General features: G+C 35.4%; 1 protein-coding gene across 1 annotated transcript in view; it reads left to right on the top strand.

Moving 5' to 3' along the window:
* The window catches only part of LOC116166071 (phosphatidylinositol 3-kinase regulatory subunit alpha), a 32,318-nt gene extending 19,386 nt beyond the window's left edge, over positions 1–12,932 (top strand). The window contains exons 7-13 of the mRNA XM_031480902.1: positions 3,853–3,987; positions 6,304–6,523; positions 6,576–6,730; positions 8,379–8,634; positions 8,691–8,898; positions 8,948–9,862; positions 10,546–12,932. Coding sequence (XP_031336762.1) covers positions 3,853–3,987; positions 6,304–6,523; positions 6,576–6,730; positions 8,379–8,634; positions 8,691–8,898; positions 8,948–9,862; positions 10,546–11,035 — 2,379 coding nt within the window. The 3' untranslated portion in view covers positions 11,036–12,932. The remainder of the gene's footprint in view (positions 1–3,852; positions 3,988–6,303; positions 6,524–6,575; positions 6,731–8,378; positions 8,635–8,690; positions 8,899–8,947; positions 9,863–10,545) is intronic.
* Positions 12,933–17,690: the final 4,758 nt, after the last annotated feature.

Here is a 17,690-nt window from a genome sequence, read left to right on the forward strand (position 1 = left end):
AATTGAAAAGCGCAGACAACTGATTAAATTTTTAGTGATCCAGGAGCGTGTTTGCTATATTTGTTACAAGTTTATTGTGTCCTTAAACTCGCCTTTCCGGCCTGTATATTTTTCTCCCTCTCTCTCCCGATCTTCAGTCAACCTTGGTAGTACACAGACAAGGACTCCCATCCAAACATTTCTAGCGCATTTAGTGTTCTCAAGTGTCTTCCATATAATAAAACGTTCCATAAGAGACGTTTCGTAAGGTACAAGCCAGTATTGTTCAAGGTAAACACTTTGTATTGCTGACCGTCTGTCTGTCCGTTTGCACGATATGTTCTTAAGGATGTAGGTCGGTATTGCGTTCGGTACCCAATTCTAAATATTTTAATTGATCTTCATTAAAAGTTTTCGAAAAATTGCAGTCTTCACTTCTGAGCAGGTAATTTCTTTTTTCGGTTTCTGTTTTCTTGCCCCCCCAGAGCTCCTTTCTTGCAAATGCAAAAAGGGATGCAGAGGTGGCTGTATTTGCCTGAAAGCAGGTCTCAAATGCTTTGTGATGTGTGCTACCTGCGCTGGGGAAACGTGCCAGAACGCTGCTCTTATCATCATCGAAGAGGGCGACGATGACGAGCCTCAAGACAACCCTGACGATCCAGCAATACTGGACTCCCTACCTATAAAGGACCGCGACGACAATCCACCAATAGTAGAGGACCTGCCTGTTAAAGAGTGCAGCGAAGAGCCATTCAAAACAAGGAAACGATTTTGATCTATCTTTGAATTATTGGTTATATACCTACTACAATTTTTATGACTTATGTTTATATTAAAATAGACTTCACCGTTTTTTTAATGATTGCATGCCAAATTTTTCTTTACCACATCAAAAAACAAAAAAATTAAAAGCTTTTGGAACATTTCTGGATAAATGCGATTTTACCTTATATCGTTTTTTTTTAGATTTAGAGAGAACTACGAGACCTGCAGACCCCACTTTACGCTTAACTTAAAGCTAATTAAATTATCTACAACTTCTATTTTATAAGTTCTACTCGTAGGATCAATAGTTTAGCCGCAATTTCTATCTAAAGAAGGTGTAAAACTCAAATGTTCACTTTTTGAAAAAAAATGACTATCTTCAAAGTGCCGTAATTCGGTAACTAATTGACCTACAGAACTCGACAAATTGTTATACATTTAATACTCTTGAAAAACGTATATAGTGACTTTCGTCGAAAAATGTCTAGTTAAGGAAATATAACGCAAACACTGCAAAAAGTCCGAAAATTTCGCGGTTTTTCGTATACTACACTTTTCCCACAACTTTTAGAGAGTTGCAAACTTGAGTATACACTACTCTAATGGGTCCAAACAACATACTAAAAAATCAGAGATACATCATGTTTTGTTGATTTATTGTCGATTTTGACTGGCCTACTTGGTGGGTTCTCAATCTCAATTTTGCAAAGCCAACTTCCGCGTAGAATTTTCAAAAAGACCCATTACTTCCTGCGAAAAAAATTAAAAGAAGAAACTCAAGTTTAGGAAATTGGTAGCTATCCATCTTATAACGACTCAAAACGGGGTGATATTGACTAAGTGGATTGATAAAGACACTAAACCTTCCCCATACTTCTTTTAATTATTTCAGGTATTAAAATAAAGCCTAATGCCTTTATTTTAATACCTGAAATAATTAAAAGAAGTATGGGGAAGGTTTAGTGTCTTTATCAATCCACTTAGTCAAGTTTAGGAGGCGAGACATTTTAGACCTTTGATTCTTTGGAAAAAATGCTTGTTTTAGACCTACCACTTATATCTTGGGTTATCGTAAAAGTGAGGGATACAAAGTAGGTTAAATTGGGGCAAAGTTTTGTGAATTTTTGATTTGCGAGGTTACCAGAATGACATACATTGGTTTTCTTATGATTATCATTTACCTCCATGAATAAAGAGAACCTTCAGCTACTAAATGGTACGCGATTTTCCGTGTCTTTTTACATCCTCTTGTGAGAATGTAGACTATGGAAAATTATGGCATGTAGCTACTGTTTTCAATAACTTCGCGCAGATGCTAGGGTGTATCCTATTTTTTTTCCTCTGGTGGTGTGTGATACTCTTTTGAGGTGCTATACTCATTACATACTTCCATGCCCAAGAGGTAAATTCGATGCATACTTAGTGACCAGGTGTAAAACTGTTTTGTGTCATCTGTCCGTACGGTTCGATAACTGACTTTAGGGGCGTTCGATCGTTGTAACTTACAGAAGGAAAATTAAGAAAGGGTTAATGTAAATAGTTACGGATTTGTCGATATTCCACAGTATCGTCTATTCCTGTCAAGAAGGAAATCGTTGAAAAATTACTAACTTCGTTTCCGAAACATTACCTTATACATGTTTCTCGTATTATTAAAAGGGATGCAAGTGTGACGAAACAGTGTCACAAAACACGATTTTCGCTTCAATAGTTTTTTGTTTCTGGTTAATTACTTTAACTAGTCAAATTAAGTTGAATTTTACACTGTTGCTCTTCTTTAATTTAGACATTTCGAGAGAGATGTGGAACGCATTTATAAAATTCTGTATGGAAACAATATCGGTATTCACATCACGTTCCGAAAGTTGGCGATAGTTAAAATAATACTAACAATAATAATAAATTGTCTTAAATTGTGCTAGTAGCTACCGACTTTCAAAATCAGGAGTTTGACCTATTTAGCGCGAATTCGCATTCGTGCACAGGGGATTGGAGAGTGAGACTAGAGACTTGTGTCCGATTTGCGATAATGATGTCAAAATGGGAAAATGAGATCCATAACGCAATTTGTTAGCTGTCAGGGATGCCGTTAGCTTTTTTCGAGGGGGAATAGTAGGAGCAACGCTGAGTGTATGACTGTATGTAATTCGTCGTCGTCGTACCGCTAGCCTACTCCGGCTCGTGTATAATTTAAGTATAAATTTATCCGAAGGTCATCTCTGTTATGAGCACGCTTCTTGTTCTATTCCAATCAAACATTTTAAAATAAATGAGTACTGGTATTGACGTTCACTTCAATATTAATATATAAAGGGCGCCTTGCTCGGGCGGTATTATAATTTAATGCGAATCATAATTACTGCATGAAGTGAAACTTAGATATCTAAATGTATATGAAACTGGCCGGGTATACCAGGTTATCTCTCTTTCGATTATGTAGTTACCAGCCATACCACGATAGGCGCACTCTCGTCCAATGAAAATTCGGAACCGGTTGCTATGTGCTGTTCACCTCGACGGATTCAAGCGTGCGCTACGGATCGGTTTTGTCACTAGCAGCTAAACGGAAGCCCTCTCCATCGACAATCCCTTCTCTCGCTGATGATCCCTAGTGTCCCTCTTGAACTTAAATCCTAGGACACATTGTAATAGAACATGAAACGTCCACAACCGCTTCGACTTATTACATAATTAAAACGCACACAAAGCTTGGCCATAAAATTCATTTACGATCGCGAAATTTTTCGATATAAAATTAATCCAGGTACCGACATAATATTTTATTAATTAAAATACGACGGAATTGCATTACGTTTATGACGATAACCGCTCGCATTTTCTGGCATTGTTACAGATTACAATGTTCAACCAATCCCTTATTCCAAAATTAAAACGCAATGAAAACAGGTTCTATTAATTTTTCAACCAGTTGACTGTTGTATTTCCAAAATTAATTTAACTCGATAACACCGCGGCTGCATTTCAATTGTACGTCCAAATGACAAATTAAAACGATCACCACCTTATGATTAAAATCCCATTGTAAATAGAAAATTAATACCTAAACTTTCTAATTGCGTTCTAAGACACACTTTATTTATTTTTCAGCCCATAACTGAATGGTCTTCATCGACCGTTGTCGAGTGGATGGCGGCCTTAAACCTTTATCCCTACGCAGATGTCTTTCGGTGTAAAGACATCAAGGGATCCGACCTCGTACACTTAGACAAAGAAAAACTCATGGTAAGTGTTTAAAATTATGCTCCTTTAAAGCCTACCCTTCACTTACCATCGTAACAACAGGTTCAATTGATTGAGATGGATAGCAGTATCATGGGCCATCTCATTTTGTACAATTATTGTACGTCGAGGAACATTTAGTCCAGCACACCAAGTCGAAAACGACTTTTGGTGTAACCAAACCCCATTAAAAGCCTCTTGTTTATAAATCGATAATATTTACAATGTAGTTGATCAAGGTCTCGTTCATCGCGTTGCACTTTAAACGCTACAAAACTTCATAAGGGACACCCCAATATATGTCTTAACTTGGGAGCCCTTCAGCGTTTTCAATTCAACTTTCATTCAAGTATATACATACTCGTAAGTGAGACGGGTGTAATTTGTAATCAGAATTCTATCACCGAAATCAAAATTTATTATATAACCTACCTAAATAGTAGAGACTAAATACTGTTCAGCTTTTCAGGACGTGGTGATGATTTCATTTGGCACTGCTGATTGGTAAATGCCTTTACACCTTAATACTACTACTGAACAAACACTTTTCAGAACAAAAATTAATAACTAAGGGGTTTTTAGCTTGATGCACACCGACCCCTAATCTACAATCTCAAATGTAAAGCTACACTGCAATGCTCTGTTATTTCAGAAAGCACACATTTTTGACGTCTCCTACCTATCCCTTTGATTTTGCTTTGTTACTTCAGCAGGGGATAAAGACTATCTAGTAATGCAGATATACAGTGTCCTGACGTCCTCGTTTGCATTACATTCCCTATCTGACACCTTCCAACCGTACTATTCCTAGGTGGCATTTACAGGAAATTGCTAAACTAACCCCCAAGCGATTAATACAAAAGCTTTATATATGCTCTTCTTTTTGGAACTGTTCTTACTTTGTTCAATTGGAAGGTTTCCCCTAGAAGTAGTTTCTTCAATTTTTAATTATTAACAAGTAAAGGAGCTCTCAACCATTTCCTTATATCAACATCCCCCAAAGTTTTGCCTTGGTTGGGTTCTTACTGGAAAAGTGATTGAGATTTATTTTTCAACCAGTATCTAATCAGATTCCAGTTACTGTGTAACTGTTGTTTCTCAGTATAATTTTTATATCTGTTCCTGCAATAACCTTATGGGTACAGAAAGGGAAAAGGTATAAAGTTAACCCTTAACACATTACACTTTGAACTATCCTTATTGTGCCACTAGTGCTAGAAGTTGACGCATCAACTCATACCTTTTTACAGCCGTCTCCTTTTGAGCACCATCGTTGACAGCAACGAAATGGAGTGTGGAAAATTTCGTTTGGGTACCACCCAGGCGTTTTTTCTCCGCCTGGTATTCATTCCTTTGAAAGTGCTGCTTGAATCCAACGATTCTTTTCTATATCTGGTGCGCTCATTTTTCTTATTCTTCCATGAGCAAGCCACCATTCCATATACAGGATTTTTCTCCCGAACGTCTCATTTATGTGTCCCTGAAGATAAAGCAAGTGTGCTCAAAAATGAGAGAGAATTTAACGCCTCCAAGCCCATTGCTTCGTATGAAAAGTTGTGTTTCCTTTCATACCTCTGTACACTTCTTGAGCATTGGTTCAGTGGAGTTACATTGCCAGCGTTGCAAATGGAACATAAAAATGAACAAAAATCCTAAATTTTAAGGGAAGTTATTTGCTAGTAAAAAATCCAATCTTTTCTTATGGAGTGGGATGGGGCATTTTTTATTAATTTCTTTGAAAAGGTAGGATGTAATTGCTTATTCTGTGATTGTATTGCTTTATAATTGAATTGAGAACAGTATTTATGTTTTTTTACTTTTTAGCTTCTTAGGTAGTGTAAGGGATACAATTTTTGACAGTTTAATAACAGTGTTGTGTCGAGCTAACATACAGGTATAACCAAAACGACAGCAAATAAGTATTGTGGTCGATATCTCAGTTGCCTATGCGATTCCAGTAAGAATTGCATAATGCACCACACAGGGCACATATAAATAAATGCAGCATTTTTGTGTTCTTCGCGCAATGAACTGATTAGATAAGTGAATCACTTTTCCAAAGTTAGTGTTAATTTTTTTCAAATATTAAGAGAGAGATTGAAAGTGAAGGAAAGTAAACGTGTTACTTATGGCGATTAATAATTTCCGTCAATATCTTTAGAACATTTAAAATTTAAACCCGAAACCTCTGACCTGACCATACAAAAGATCATTAACATTGCCATTAATAAGCTTTATATAGAAAATGATATATTTGTTAGATAAGAAAATGTAATAATTACCCATATGTTATTGTATTGAAAGTGACCTTATTTTCAGAATATGGGAATCAAAGACGAATTCCATCAAAAGGCAATTTTAAGTTGCGTTAGCGAGCTTCTGAAACAACCCGATGACAGCAGCGTAACTGTTGATCAATACAATTACACCGAGGTGTACGCTCATAATTTAACACAACATAGTTTTAGTACGTTGGAGCGATGTAAAAAATGCAACAAATTTTTGAGAGGTCTTTTACATCAGGGTTTTATTTGTCAAGGTACAAAGGCGGAATTTGTAATTATTCCAAATTAATACCGATTACCTTTCAGACTGTGGATTAGTTGCTCATCGAACTTGTGCTGCTACTGGCTTACCATTATGTTTACCATCCGTAGAAAAACCTTTAGGAACGCAATCGAAATCCATTTTCGGGGAAGGTCTATGTTTACAATTTAACTCGCCCGATATGCCAGCACCTTTAATAGTAAGTACAGCGATGGAAGCCGAGAAGTGTGAATTTTTATGTATGTGTGTGATTTAGTAATCATTAGTGCTTCGTCATTTTAATTTCCAGTTCACTAAATAGGTTATCGTAATCGTGCTGTAAATTGTCTCTAAAAGTTTTCTTCCTTCGAATGTTAAGCCAAAGTGTGTTCACGATAACAGCGTAATTAGGAAAAAATTTTTATCTCCAAATAATATAGCACGGTATCTTATCCGCCATCTTACCTTCGCTATTTCTTAATTGGCCTCTTGTGGGGGGTTTGCCAAACTTACTTTTTTTTCTTAATTCTTACAAGTGTTTCTTGGACAGCTAAAATCGTTCACGATAAATGAATCCATTAGTGTCCCATGTAATTAGGTGCAGTTATGAAGCTGATAATTTTTTATAAACGAGTTCAAGGGAATCATTAACTCCATTTGGGATTAAACTTATCTTTGGCCATGATTGTACCGCAAATAATTTTTTTAAAGTCTATTTTCTTCAAACTTTTATAAATATTGAATATTTAGATAAGCACCCGCTATCTGTTCGATTAACACTAAGTACTACTTGGTTATCGAGTTTCAAAATGTTGTTTAACATTTTAATTGTGGTTATCAAACTGATTGATTGAGATCTTTTCCGAAGTGATTCTGCACTGTTACCTCTTTTGATGCTGTAGAGGAAATGGAAAACTTTTTTGTGTGATGTTTCCAATCTCTTATCAAATGTACTGGACCTCAAATCAAACCATAACAATATTTCTTCAAACTAGCTACATATTTCAATGTAAGGAATCTATGCACTTCATCACCATCTTTTCACTGGATTACAAATTGCCGTTATATTTTGACATTTTCTTATGCATGGTATTTGGAAACGTAATTTTAAGGGCTATGAGAGCAATTTTTAAGTTGCAACCATTAACATTGTAAAGCTCGTTTGACATGGAGCAATAAACGCAAGTTGCAAGAGAAATTGCGAAAGGCATGCGCAATTCAGTCTGCAATTTTTATAGGACCAGGGTTATTTTTCTTGCATGAACCGCGCATGCAAGGGATAAATCTAGTTGTTTTTGTGTTACCAACCTAGTAAAATACAGCGGCGACTGAGGGACGCACTGATTAATTTTGTTTGTTTTTGTGATTTCCATGTTTAATAATAATATATATTATGCTTACATGGAAAAAAATTGCTTGCATTTGTCACAAAATATTACACATAAAAAAACTAAAATTTAAAACTTAAAAATTCCTCAAAGTTATAGAAACAATTATTCAAAAGAAGTGTTTTAACTTCTAACTTAAACTTAGCATTTTCCAAATTTTTCATAGATTCTGGGAGATGGTTGTAGAATTTTAACGCCATCACTTCAGAGCTATTCTTGGTTTTGTCCAACCTGAAGAAAGGTATCCTGATATTTTTGTTACCCCTGGTGCAGTAGTCATGAATATTAGATTGAAAGGTGTACTTTTTCTTCAAACATCAAAATTTAATTTTTATTTGAGATTAGGAAACCCATGTTTTTCTTCTGTTGGTAATTGAAATGGAATTGCGCCATGTCAAAAACAATGCATTGCTTATTGCAAGTTCTTGCGCCATGTCAAGCGACCTTATATGATAATAAATTAAAGGCCGCTTATTTTAGGTAGTTAAATGCACTCAAGAATTAGAATCAAGAGCCAAAAATAATACCTCTTTAGAACTATACAGTTTATATTGTGCTTCACCTCCTGCCGATCAAGTTAATGAATTAAGACAAAAATTAAACGAATCGCCAAATAATGTAGATTTGTCCGAGTATAGTCCCGCATGTATAGCAAACGTTCTTAAAAAGTTTTTAAGAGAGTTACCTGATCCTATTATTCCGGTACAATGGTATGATCGGTTCTTAGAGTCTTCAAGTAAGTATAGTGTAGTTGTACCACTGTCGGGTTTTAACCGGGGCAACTATTTGCAGAGTTACGGAATGATGAACAGTGTTCCACATTATTAGGTCGTTTAGTTCAGGAAATTCCAGAACATCATCGCAGTACGCTTACTTATTTAATGTCTCATTTTTGTCGCATTTGCCAAATGGAATATGCCAGAGGAAACAGAAACCCCCCCACCATACTTATACAGACAATGTGTCATATACTTCTAAGGCCACCATGGGAACGAATTATGTAAGTCTTCTAGCTCACTGGTAACCGAATTATTGCAATTTGATTTTAGTCAAGTGGTGTATAATACACAAGCCCACAATCGAATTATCGAATTGCTGCTTCTTCACTGTGATTGGAATGAAACGCTTCCGAAATTTGCCGGTGCTCCTGCCGTTCCCCCTAGGAAGGTCTCTAGAATTGGTGCTTCTATATTAGATAAAGAAAAATCGTCAATATCGACAAATTTACAAGACGCCGAATGGTACTGGGGTGATATTAAACGAGAAGAAGTAAACGAAAAACTGAACGATACAGTTGACGGAACATTTTTAGTGCGCGACGCGTCAAGTAAAGGGGGTGAATATACGTTAACCTTGCGTAAAGGCGGTACAAATAAGTTAATTAAAATTTGCCATCGAAACGGAAAGTATGGGTTTACGGAACCATATACTTTTAGTTCGGTTGTAGAATTAATAAATCATTATCGCAATGATTCGTTATCACAATACAATGCATCTTTAGATATTAAGTTACTATATCCGATATCCAAAAATAATCAAGAAGAAGAAATCGCAAATACGGAAAACATCGATAAATTAACGGCAAATCTTGTGGAAGTTCATAATAAATTACTAGATAAGAATAAACTATTCGAGCAAGTTACGGAAGATTTTAATAAAACATCGCAGGAAGTCACGAGTAAACGTCAGGCGTTAGATGCTCTTAAGGAGTTGGTGAAGGTATTTCAGGACCAAACAAAAACTCAAGAAAAATTTCAAAGCGAAGCTCAACCACACGAAATTAAGACTTTAATGGACAACGCGGATCTATTAAAACAACGCTTAAAAATGATGGAGGAAAGCTGCGAACAGCTGGACGAAAATTTACAACGACAGGAAGCGTACAATCGTTCGTTAGAAAGAGAGCTAACATCTTTAAAACCAGAAATTAGAGATCTAATGAGGGAATGCGATAATTATCAAAGGTAGGTCGGATCTGTCACAATAGTTAATTATAAACGACTAGTTCGTGCAGTAGTATGCCAAAAGCTTGCAGTTCATTTTTAATAATTATCCCAAACATGCTTTTTAAGTCATTTATTACAAATTTAATTAGAAAATTAGCAGCGAATAGAACTTCTCCGTGTTTGAACTGCAGCCAATTCATTTTTTCTTTGACAGGTGTATTCTGGACACACATTTCTGGTTTGTTATTTAATTATAATCGCAAATTCTCTTTTGGCTTCTTTAAGCATGTTCTACAATCTACATAGTTATCTATTGAGCAAGGTTGGGTTTTTACTCCATAACTGTGCGATCGAAGTCTACTGAATTTGTGAAAAAAAAAACTCAATCAAAATTTTAGGTGTCTATTGATAATTAAATTTATTGTTTTTTTTAACATGATCCATCGTTCCTCTAAATGGGGTTGAGTGATATCACAGATTAAGAAATCTGGACCGTTGACGGTAAAATGCAAATTGATTTTCAATTTCTTTCATCAATAATAATTAACTACACCTGATGATGGCGATTTTCGCCGAAACTATAGTTGTGTACAACAATAAATGTATGGGGAAGACTTTGAGATCCGATTTTCTTAATCTTTGATAAATCTATTGTTTCTACGATTGCATTTCACTACAAATTTGAATGTTTTTTTTTTCAGATGGTTAATAACGCGAGGTGTGAAATTGGCGAGAATCAGGCAGCTGCTGAATAAGGATGACGATGGTACAGATGGCGTTGATCAAACGGAAGAATGTGATATTGAAAATTTACCTCATAATGATGAGAAAACTTGGTTCGTAGCTAATTGTTCACGTTCGATGGCAGAACAATATTTAGCCGGTAAACCTGACGGTACATTCCTAGTACGTCCATCGAGTACGCATCAGTTTGCTCTATCGATCGCCTGCAACGGTATTACAAATCATTGTATCATCCAGAAAACCAAACGTGGTTTAGGGTTTGCCGAACCGTATAACATATATGATTCGCTCAAGTCATTGGTGCTTCATTACTCTCAGAATTCTCTAGAAATACATAATGATTCCTTAAACACAACTCTTAGGTATCCTATTTTTACAAATACTGCCAACGCCGAAGAATGCTACGTAGTTCGAAGTACCTATAATTATTCAACAAAGATCGAGTGATGTGATATTTAAAACTGCTGTGAAAATTAAAATATATATTGTATTCCTTATTATATAAATGATGTGGATGTGATTGTTACGTTACTTTTTTAGACTTTTTGTCGATTTTATGGAATATATATGGGTGATTAATAGACTTGTATTAAAATGTTATTAAGTGTACAGTATAATAACAAATGAAACTTTAAAAAACTATTTGCACGAACACCATGTAAATGACTGTGATAGTGTACTAAAGAAGAGAAGTTTTTACGAATTTATATTACATATTGTTCTCAATTTAAAAGTTAAATATCAAACCAAATGCTTTGTAGTCTTTGAAAAATCTTTAATGGATTTCTTATTCTACTGCATAGCATAATATAATTCAAAACTATTAGAATTTAATAACTAGCCTTTGGTACAAAACACTACATTCGCAAATGTGCTGATACAAATGTTATTTCTTGTGGTTTTGAATTAAAAGTGTGATACAAATACAAACAGCTTGTAGTTGTCTACTCGTTATGTGAACAGTAACAGACGATTTGTTTTTACATTTTTAGTTTAGATGCCTGCATTGTATGTATGTTTTTACAAGTTAAAAAGTTGGATAACACGTTTATTTTATTTTTTGAGATCATTTTAACTGTACATGTTCATGGATGCAGAGAAATTTTTAAAATTACGTATAGAAGACCGGACGCCTGCGGCCGGTCTATTTGCAGAGAGCCCAAAACAAAAAGCGCAAATCTTTTTTTTAAACCGACGGATTATTTGGTTTAATAAAAAAAGGTTTCTAACTTTTTGTCAATTTTTCATGTTGCTTTTAGATTTATGTCTGCCCATTTGTATTTTTGTTTTAAAAGAATATTGTTTTATTTTGTCCAAATGCCTAAAATATTTATATTTAATCCAGAAGCAAAGTTGTTTCACACTGTATCATTATATGTTGTTTGTCATTGTTGTTTGTTAGAATCTCTAGTTCTTATCATCATTCTTTAACGATGAAGCCATTTATCTGAAACTACGAAAAAAAAAGAAACAACTTACTTAGGATTAAATTGTTTCGCTTACTCTTACATTTATGTTCCACGTATGTGATATACTGTATTGAAAAGAGGAGCAAATTTTTTGCTATTGTAGCCCAATGAACAAAAAAATATGGAAAGCTAATGCCATGAAAATATTGTATTGGTGGATCCATATTTGGGATGTTATGATTCAAATTATCGAGTTTGTCTTTCCCAAAAGTCCACAAATAAAAAACTTTTGGGAAAGACAAACTCGATAATTTGAAGTAATGAAAATAAACTGACATACATTGAATTTGCGTAGATGCACCACTGAGCTTGCGCAGCAAGACATCGCTAAGCCGCCAAATTAAAAAGATAGTCAGGACCGGTCTCTAAAATATTTGGAAGTAGCTACATATTGAGGAAAGTCGGATAACGAAGTGAATTTTAGGTATTCTTTTACATGGACATAATTTGATGACATTATTCCTTCAGACAAAACCCTTCATTGCGTTAATAATAACACCGGATCCACTAAAATAGACAGTTCAGTGACCGGATCTGTAAGCTCGCGCAAGCTCAGAGGTGCACTAATATCTGATCCACGCAGAGTAATGTGTGTCATTTTGTTCTCGCTCATCATTATCCATTGGCGTTCTAGTTTATGTATATTTCTGTGTTGTAGCCATTCAAAAATATATGCCAGTACATAATGTTCAAATATAATGTGGCAAAAAAATTGCTCTTTGCTTCTTTAAATATAAATATATCTATTTTTATTTTATAGTGCAGTACATTGAACTGTTCAAGATATTGCATACCAATTTGCCAGTGCTGCTGTTATACTTTTATCTTTTTGCACATTTGTATTGTGAATACTGAAGAATATAATGTCGATGATGTTCCTTGCGTTTTATTTTGTCTCTTAACGAAATGCACCAATTTAGTGACTGGAATCGACTGCAGAGCAGTGAAATGGATCTTTGAGCTCATTGATAAGTGTATTTCCACCAGATTTAACTGTAGTCTTCAGAAAGGAGTAGATGATAAAGATTACTCAAATCTTGTTCAGTACGAATTACAATTGCACTGTAAACAAGAAACTAAAAGGGGAATGATCCACTGTTTTGTACACTTAAAGGCTGACGTGTGGACTCGTGATAAGGAAACGAGGAAAAAATAGAAGTACCATAAAAATAACAACCTTCACAACAGACCAATCATTGTAATTTTTGAAACGGGGAAGGGATATACTTTTATGTGCACTTAAAGGGTGCCGTCCTTATCAACATTATCAAACAAAGAACGAACGATCAGTTGGAAACGTTACTGCAAACCATCGACATGGATGACGAGTTGGATGTTGCCATATTTTTGTATTTAACTTTAAAATTAATTTAAAAAACCGTGCTAAGAAACGTAAATGGTGGGTGCATCCTATAAATAGTGCAAGACTTTCGGCAATAAGAAGATCGATATCCATACTACAAATCTTAATATTATTTTTTACTACCCACACAATAATATTAATTATTATTCTTACATCACCCTAAAACAACGCGCCAAGACTACAGGGAGTATAGCAATATTGTAAATTCAGCAAATAATCGCATGCGCCTTTAAGAAACGCGCGGGTAATTCACCACTGTGTGACACTGTGCATTAAGTCAAATGCTGCGCCACAACGCTTCAAACGGACGTTCCAGAAGAGAACGAGCGTTGACACCTAGAACGGGTGTCAACATTTAGGCGCGTTTTGTGTGTGGCTGTCTAGACGATTTTATATATGTTCTGAAATGGACGTATAAACGCTCGTCTGACCCTGCCCTTAAAAAAAAAAATTGTCTGAGATCGACCGGGAAAAAACATTTTCCTATAGAATGTGGCCTGAAGAATCCATAATTTCAAACAGTTCCAAGATTGGGCTACTAGTTCAAAAGTTACAGCCCTTTGAATTTTTTTTCGAAATTGGTTTCTAGTCTATAACTTTTGATTGAAAAGTCTGAGCGAAAAAGTACGAATTGTTTTGGATTCTACGCACCAAAATTAATAAGTAAAAGTGTTTTCCCGAGAAATTTTGGTGAAGTCGATTTTTCGTAAAAAAGGAAGGAAATTGTCTCAGATCGACCAGGAAAAAAATTTTCTTATAGAATGTGGCCTGATGTAGAATCCATAATTTCAAACAGTTCCAAGATAGGGCTACTGGTTCAAAAGTTGTGCTTTCCTATGAAATTTTGGTGTAGTCGATTTTTGGTATTCAAATACTATGTGAAGTATTCGAATACTTCTTACTCAAAGTATTCAAATACCTTGCGAAGTATTCGAATACTAAATATTTGTGAAAGTATTTGAGTTACAAATACAAATACTGCTTCCATAAAAGTATTTAATTACAAAGTATTTGAATACTTTAAAGGATTTGAATACTAAAAAGAATACTGCCCAGCTCTGCAACCCTCGCAATAGACGAATATCATTATGTAAAGTCTATTGTTCCTGCGTACATACATCTAGTTTACACATATTGCCAGGTGTTTGCCATCACCTACTAGTAAAAAAGTGGGAAAAACTTGTTATCATATTTTGTATTAAAAAGGCACGCGACGAGAATAGATAAAAAGGGGGTTAGCAGGTGAGGAGAAACGCGTCACTATTGGCAAAAAGATATCTCGATAAAATAAGACAGTTGATATTTCGCATGCGCACGTTAATAGCATGTTTACAATATGCGATATGTTTGCTTTTACTAAAAGCATCTTTGGTTAAAATTTCAAAGAAATGTCTCCATAAATAAGAAAGTTGGTATTGCCCAGCCCAGCCATTTTTGTTACTGTATGTGGTTTAAATTTCAACAAAATATAGAAAGTTGATATAAGTCTGCGCATGGACACATTAATCGTCAGGCCGAGGTGCCAGAGCAATAAGCTACCGAATTCAAAATGAACGAACTAAGTATTGAAAACTGGGAATAGTTAAGGCCTTGGACGGGCGAACAGAGAACTGTGACAGTGCGTTCCTCTATGGCTAATAATCGGTTAACTGCCTTATTGGTTTTAAAGTCGAAAAGAGATACAGTAGATAATAGATATAAATAGTGCAGTAGCGTAACAAGGTAGCTACGGGCCTGTGTTCCAACAGGTTGACGGGCTCTCATAAAATTTTTATTAATATCTGAAAATTGGTAGGTGTAAATGTTTAACGACATATTTATTCAGAAAACACAATAAATACAGTATGGTGCAAATGAAACGGCTAAATTCGTTATTTCTTAACCAGAGCACTGACGGGAAAAATCCTGAGACCAGTCGATGTTTTATTTTAAAATTACATCATAATGTGTAAAAATTCATCCCTCAACTTAATAACCTTAGAGTGAGTGTGGCAATCCCTAAATTTTTAGATAGGAAGACAGGGTTTGTGATCATCATTTGAAAGGGCATTTAATTCTCTTTACAACTATATCAATAATCAAATCGGTTGTTACCAAATAGAAATGATCTGTGACTGCAGCCACCACACTATGCGGTCTTGGTGAGACACTATAATCAAGAGTGAAGGTCTAGCCCCCTGGGTAGCCACTCGAATGATCCTCTACGTCCAATCCACCTATGTATCTGGGAAAAACTATGTCCAAGTAGTTTCTCACCAAGACCGCGTAGCGCGGGGAAGCACCACCTTGCTGCAGCCACAGATCTGAATCTGACAGATCATTTCTATTTGAGAACAACCGATCTGATTACTGATGTGGTTGAATGATATATCACAAGCCTCTACCTCTTATTTAAAAATGTAGGGGTTTCCATTCTCACTCTGAGGGTATTATAAATTTAGGGATGAGATGGTTATGATGCAATTTTAAAATATAAAATCCACGTTTGTGGCAGTAGGGATTGTAGTGGACGTTATGCTCACTGTAATATTATTGTAACTAAAGTAGACATGCGATCACAAAGTAAGGCAATAATAATGAATTATAGTAAACTTTGATTTTGTTCTTTTTTTTGGTGTATTTTTTCGCACAAAAAGGGTTCAACTTTTCATGTTAAAAATGTACTTATTGCTTCAGTTTTATTTTTAAAAAATTCTAAACGGACCGGGCCCCTTGGGTCCCGGGCCCGTGTTCCATGGAAGATCGGTGAATACTCCACTGAAATAGTGTCACTATGGACAGCGTCAAATAGCATTGTAAGAAAGACGAGGCGAGGAAAGTCAAGGAGATCATGGCCCAGTTAAGTAGACGAAGTTGTTGAAAATCGAGGGCTAAGGGGGCAAATAAAACAACAAAAAAGAATGGAGCGGTTGAGAGATGGAAGACAGTGACAACTGTAAATAAAATGCTGATGTCATATTCAGTCTGCGCCGTTATTTGCCTGTATGTAAGTGTTGATTGATAAATATATATCAATCAACGATATAAGTTTATTTATTTGCGTATTTTAATGTCTTTTCAAATGTTGGTGTTAATGATTTATGCAAGTCTGCTAAATAGATTTGTTTAAAGCTATATATTTTGAATCTTGATTGAAGTCGAAATAAATAAATATTGAAAACTGTAGGGGTAGTTAACGTCTCAGGCCGACAAAGAAAATGACTGGAATAGCGCACCAAGTTCGTTGGAAAATGCGCCAAAAATGAATAAAGTTCAGTAGAACCTTGAGTATCCGTGCTGCACGGGACTGAGGACAAAGCACGGATAATCCAAATATTATTGCGATGTTGAAAGAAAACACTCGCAACTAAATCTTTCACATTCGGCATATCCTGCGGCATATAGAGTTCAAACTCTCTATGTGAGTTATGGTGACTACACTATTTTGGTAAAAGTTCAAAAATGTTTCAATTAAGGAAAATTTCGGCAAAGGACATTCATATGTTCTTTGTAACAAGAACTATAAAAGAACCCCTTTTTTTGGAGGTTGGGGCAGTTTTTGGCCTGATAGTCTATGCAGTTGAAAAACAATAGCGACTGGACGTTCTATACAAAGATATAGTGCACTCGACAGATAGATGGACAGGCACACAGACTGCAATACAAAATTATAAACGATCGTTAATAAACGGTAAATGTAAAATTAAGCAAAAACAACTCCTTCCTACGTGCAAGCATTGTTGCAAGCCTCGACACCATAACGAACCAAATATAGCGAAAAAAGTAGAGCTGTAGAGTCGGACGGGCGGACTAAGTGGTCCCACTTTTTTGTATTTTTGTGGAAATTCGCTCAAAACGTATGCCACAATATACCTATTCAATTTCCTGCCTCCAGAATTGAGTACTTAAATATCCGGACCTGAGAAAGATATATCGATATTTTTTTTAATTGGCAAAACGTACACTTAATAAAAGTGAAGAAAAACAGATTCATATAATGACCTGCCCCTTAAAAGTATAACGATGTTAAGATGGATAAATGATTACTGCCCGTTACCCAAATATCTACTTAAAAGTGATGATGATGTGTTTATTAATATGCCATATTTGCTTACAATTATGAAGAAACTAAACCCAAACAAACGAGTTATTTATGGTGAATTGGTCATATATACAAAAACGTCAAACCCGTTCCTAATCCTAAAGCAAAACATTACTTACCATATACATATACAATTCTCGATTGGTTGGCGAATTATATCAAGATATGTTGTACCACCAAATCATATTA

Source organism: Photinus pyralis, unplaced genomic scaffold (genome assembly GCF_008802855.1).
Source record: "Photinus pyralis isolate 1611_PpyrPB1 unplaced genomic scaffold, Ppyr1.3 Ppyr1.4_LG3a, whole genome shotgun sequence".
Classification (NCBI taxonomy): domain Eukaryota; kingdom Metazoa; phylum Arthropoda; class Insecta; order Coleoptera; family Lampyridae; genus Photinus; species Photinus pyralis.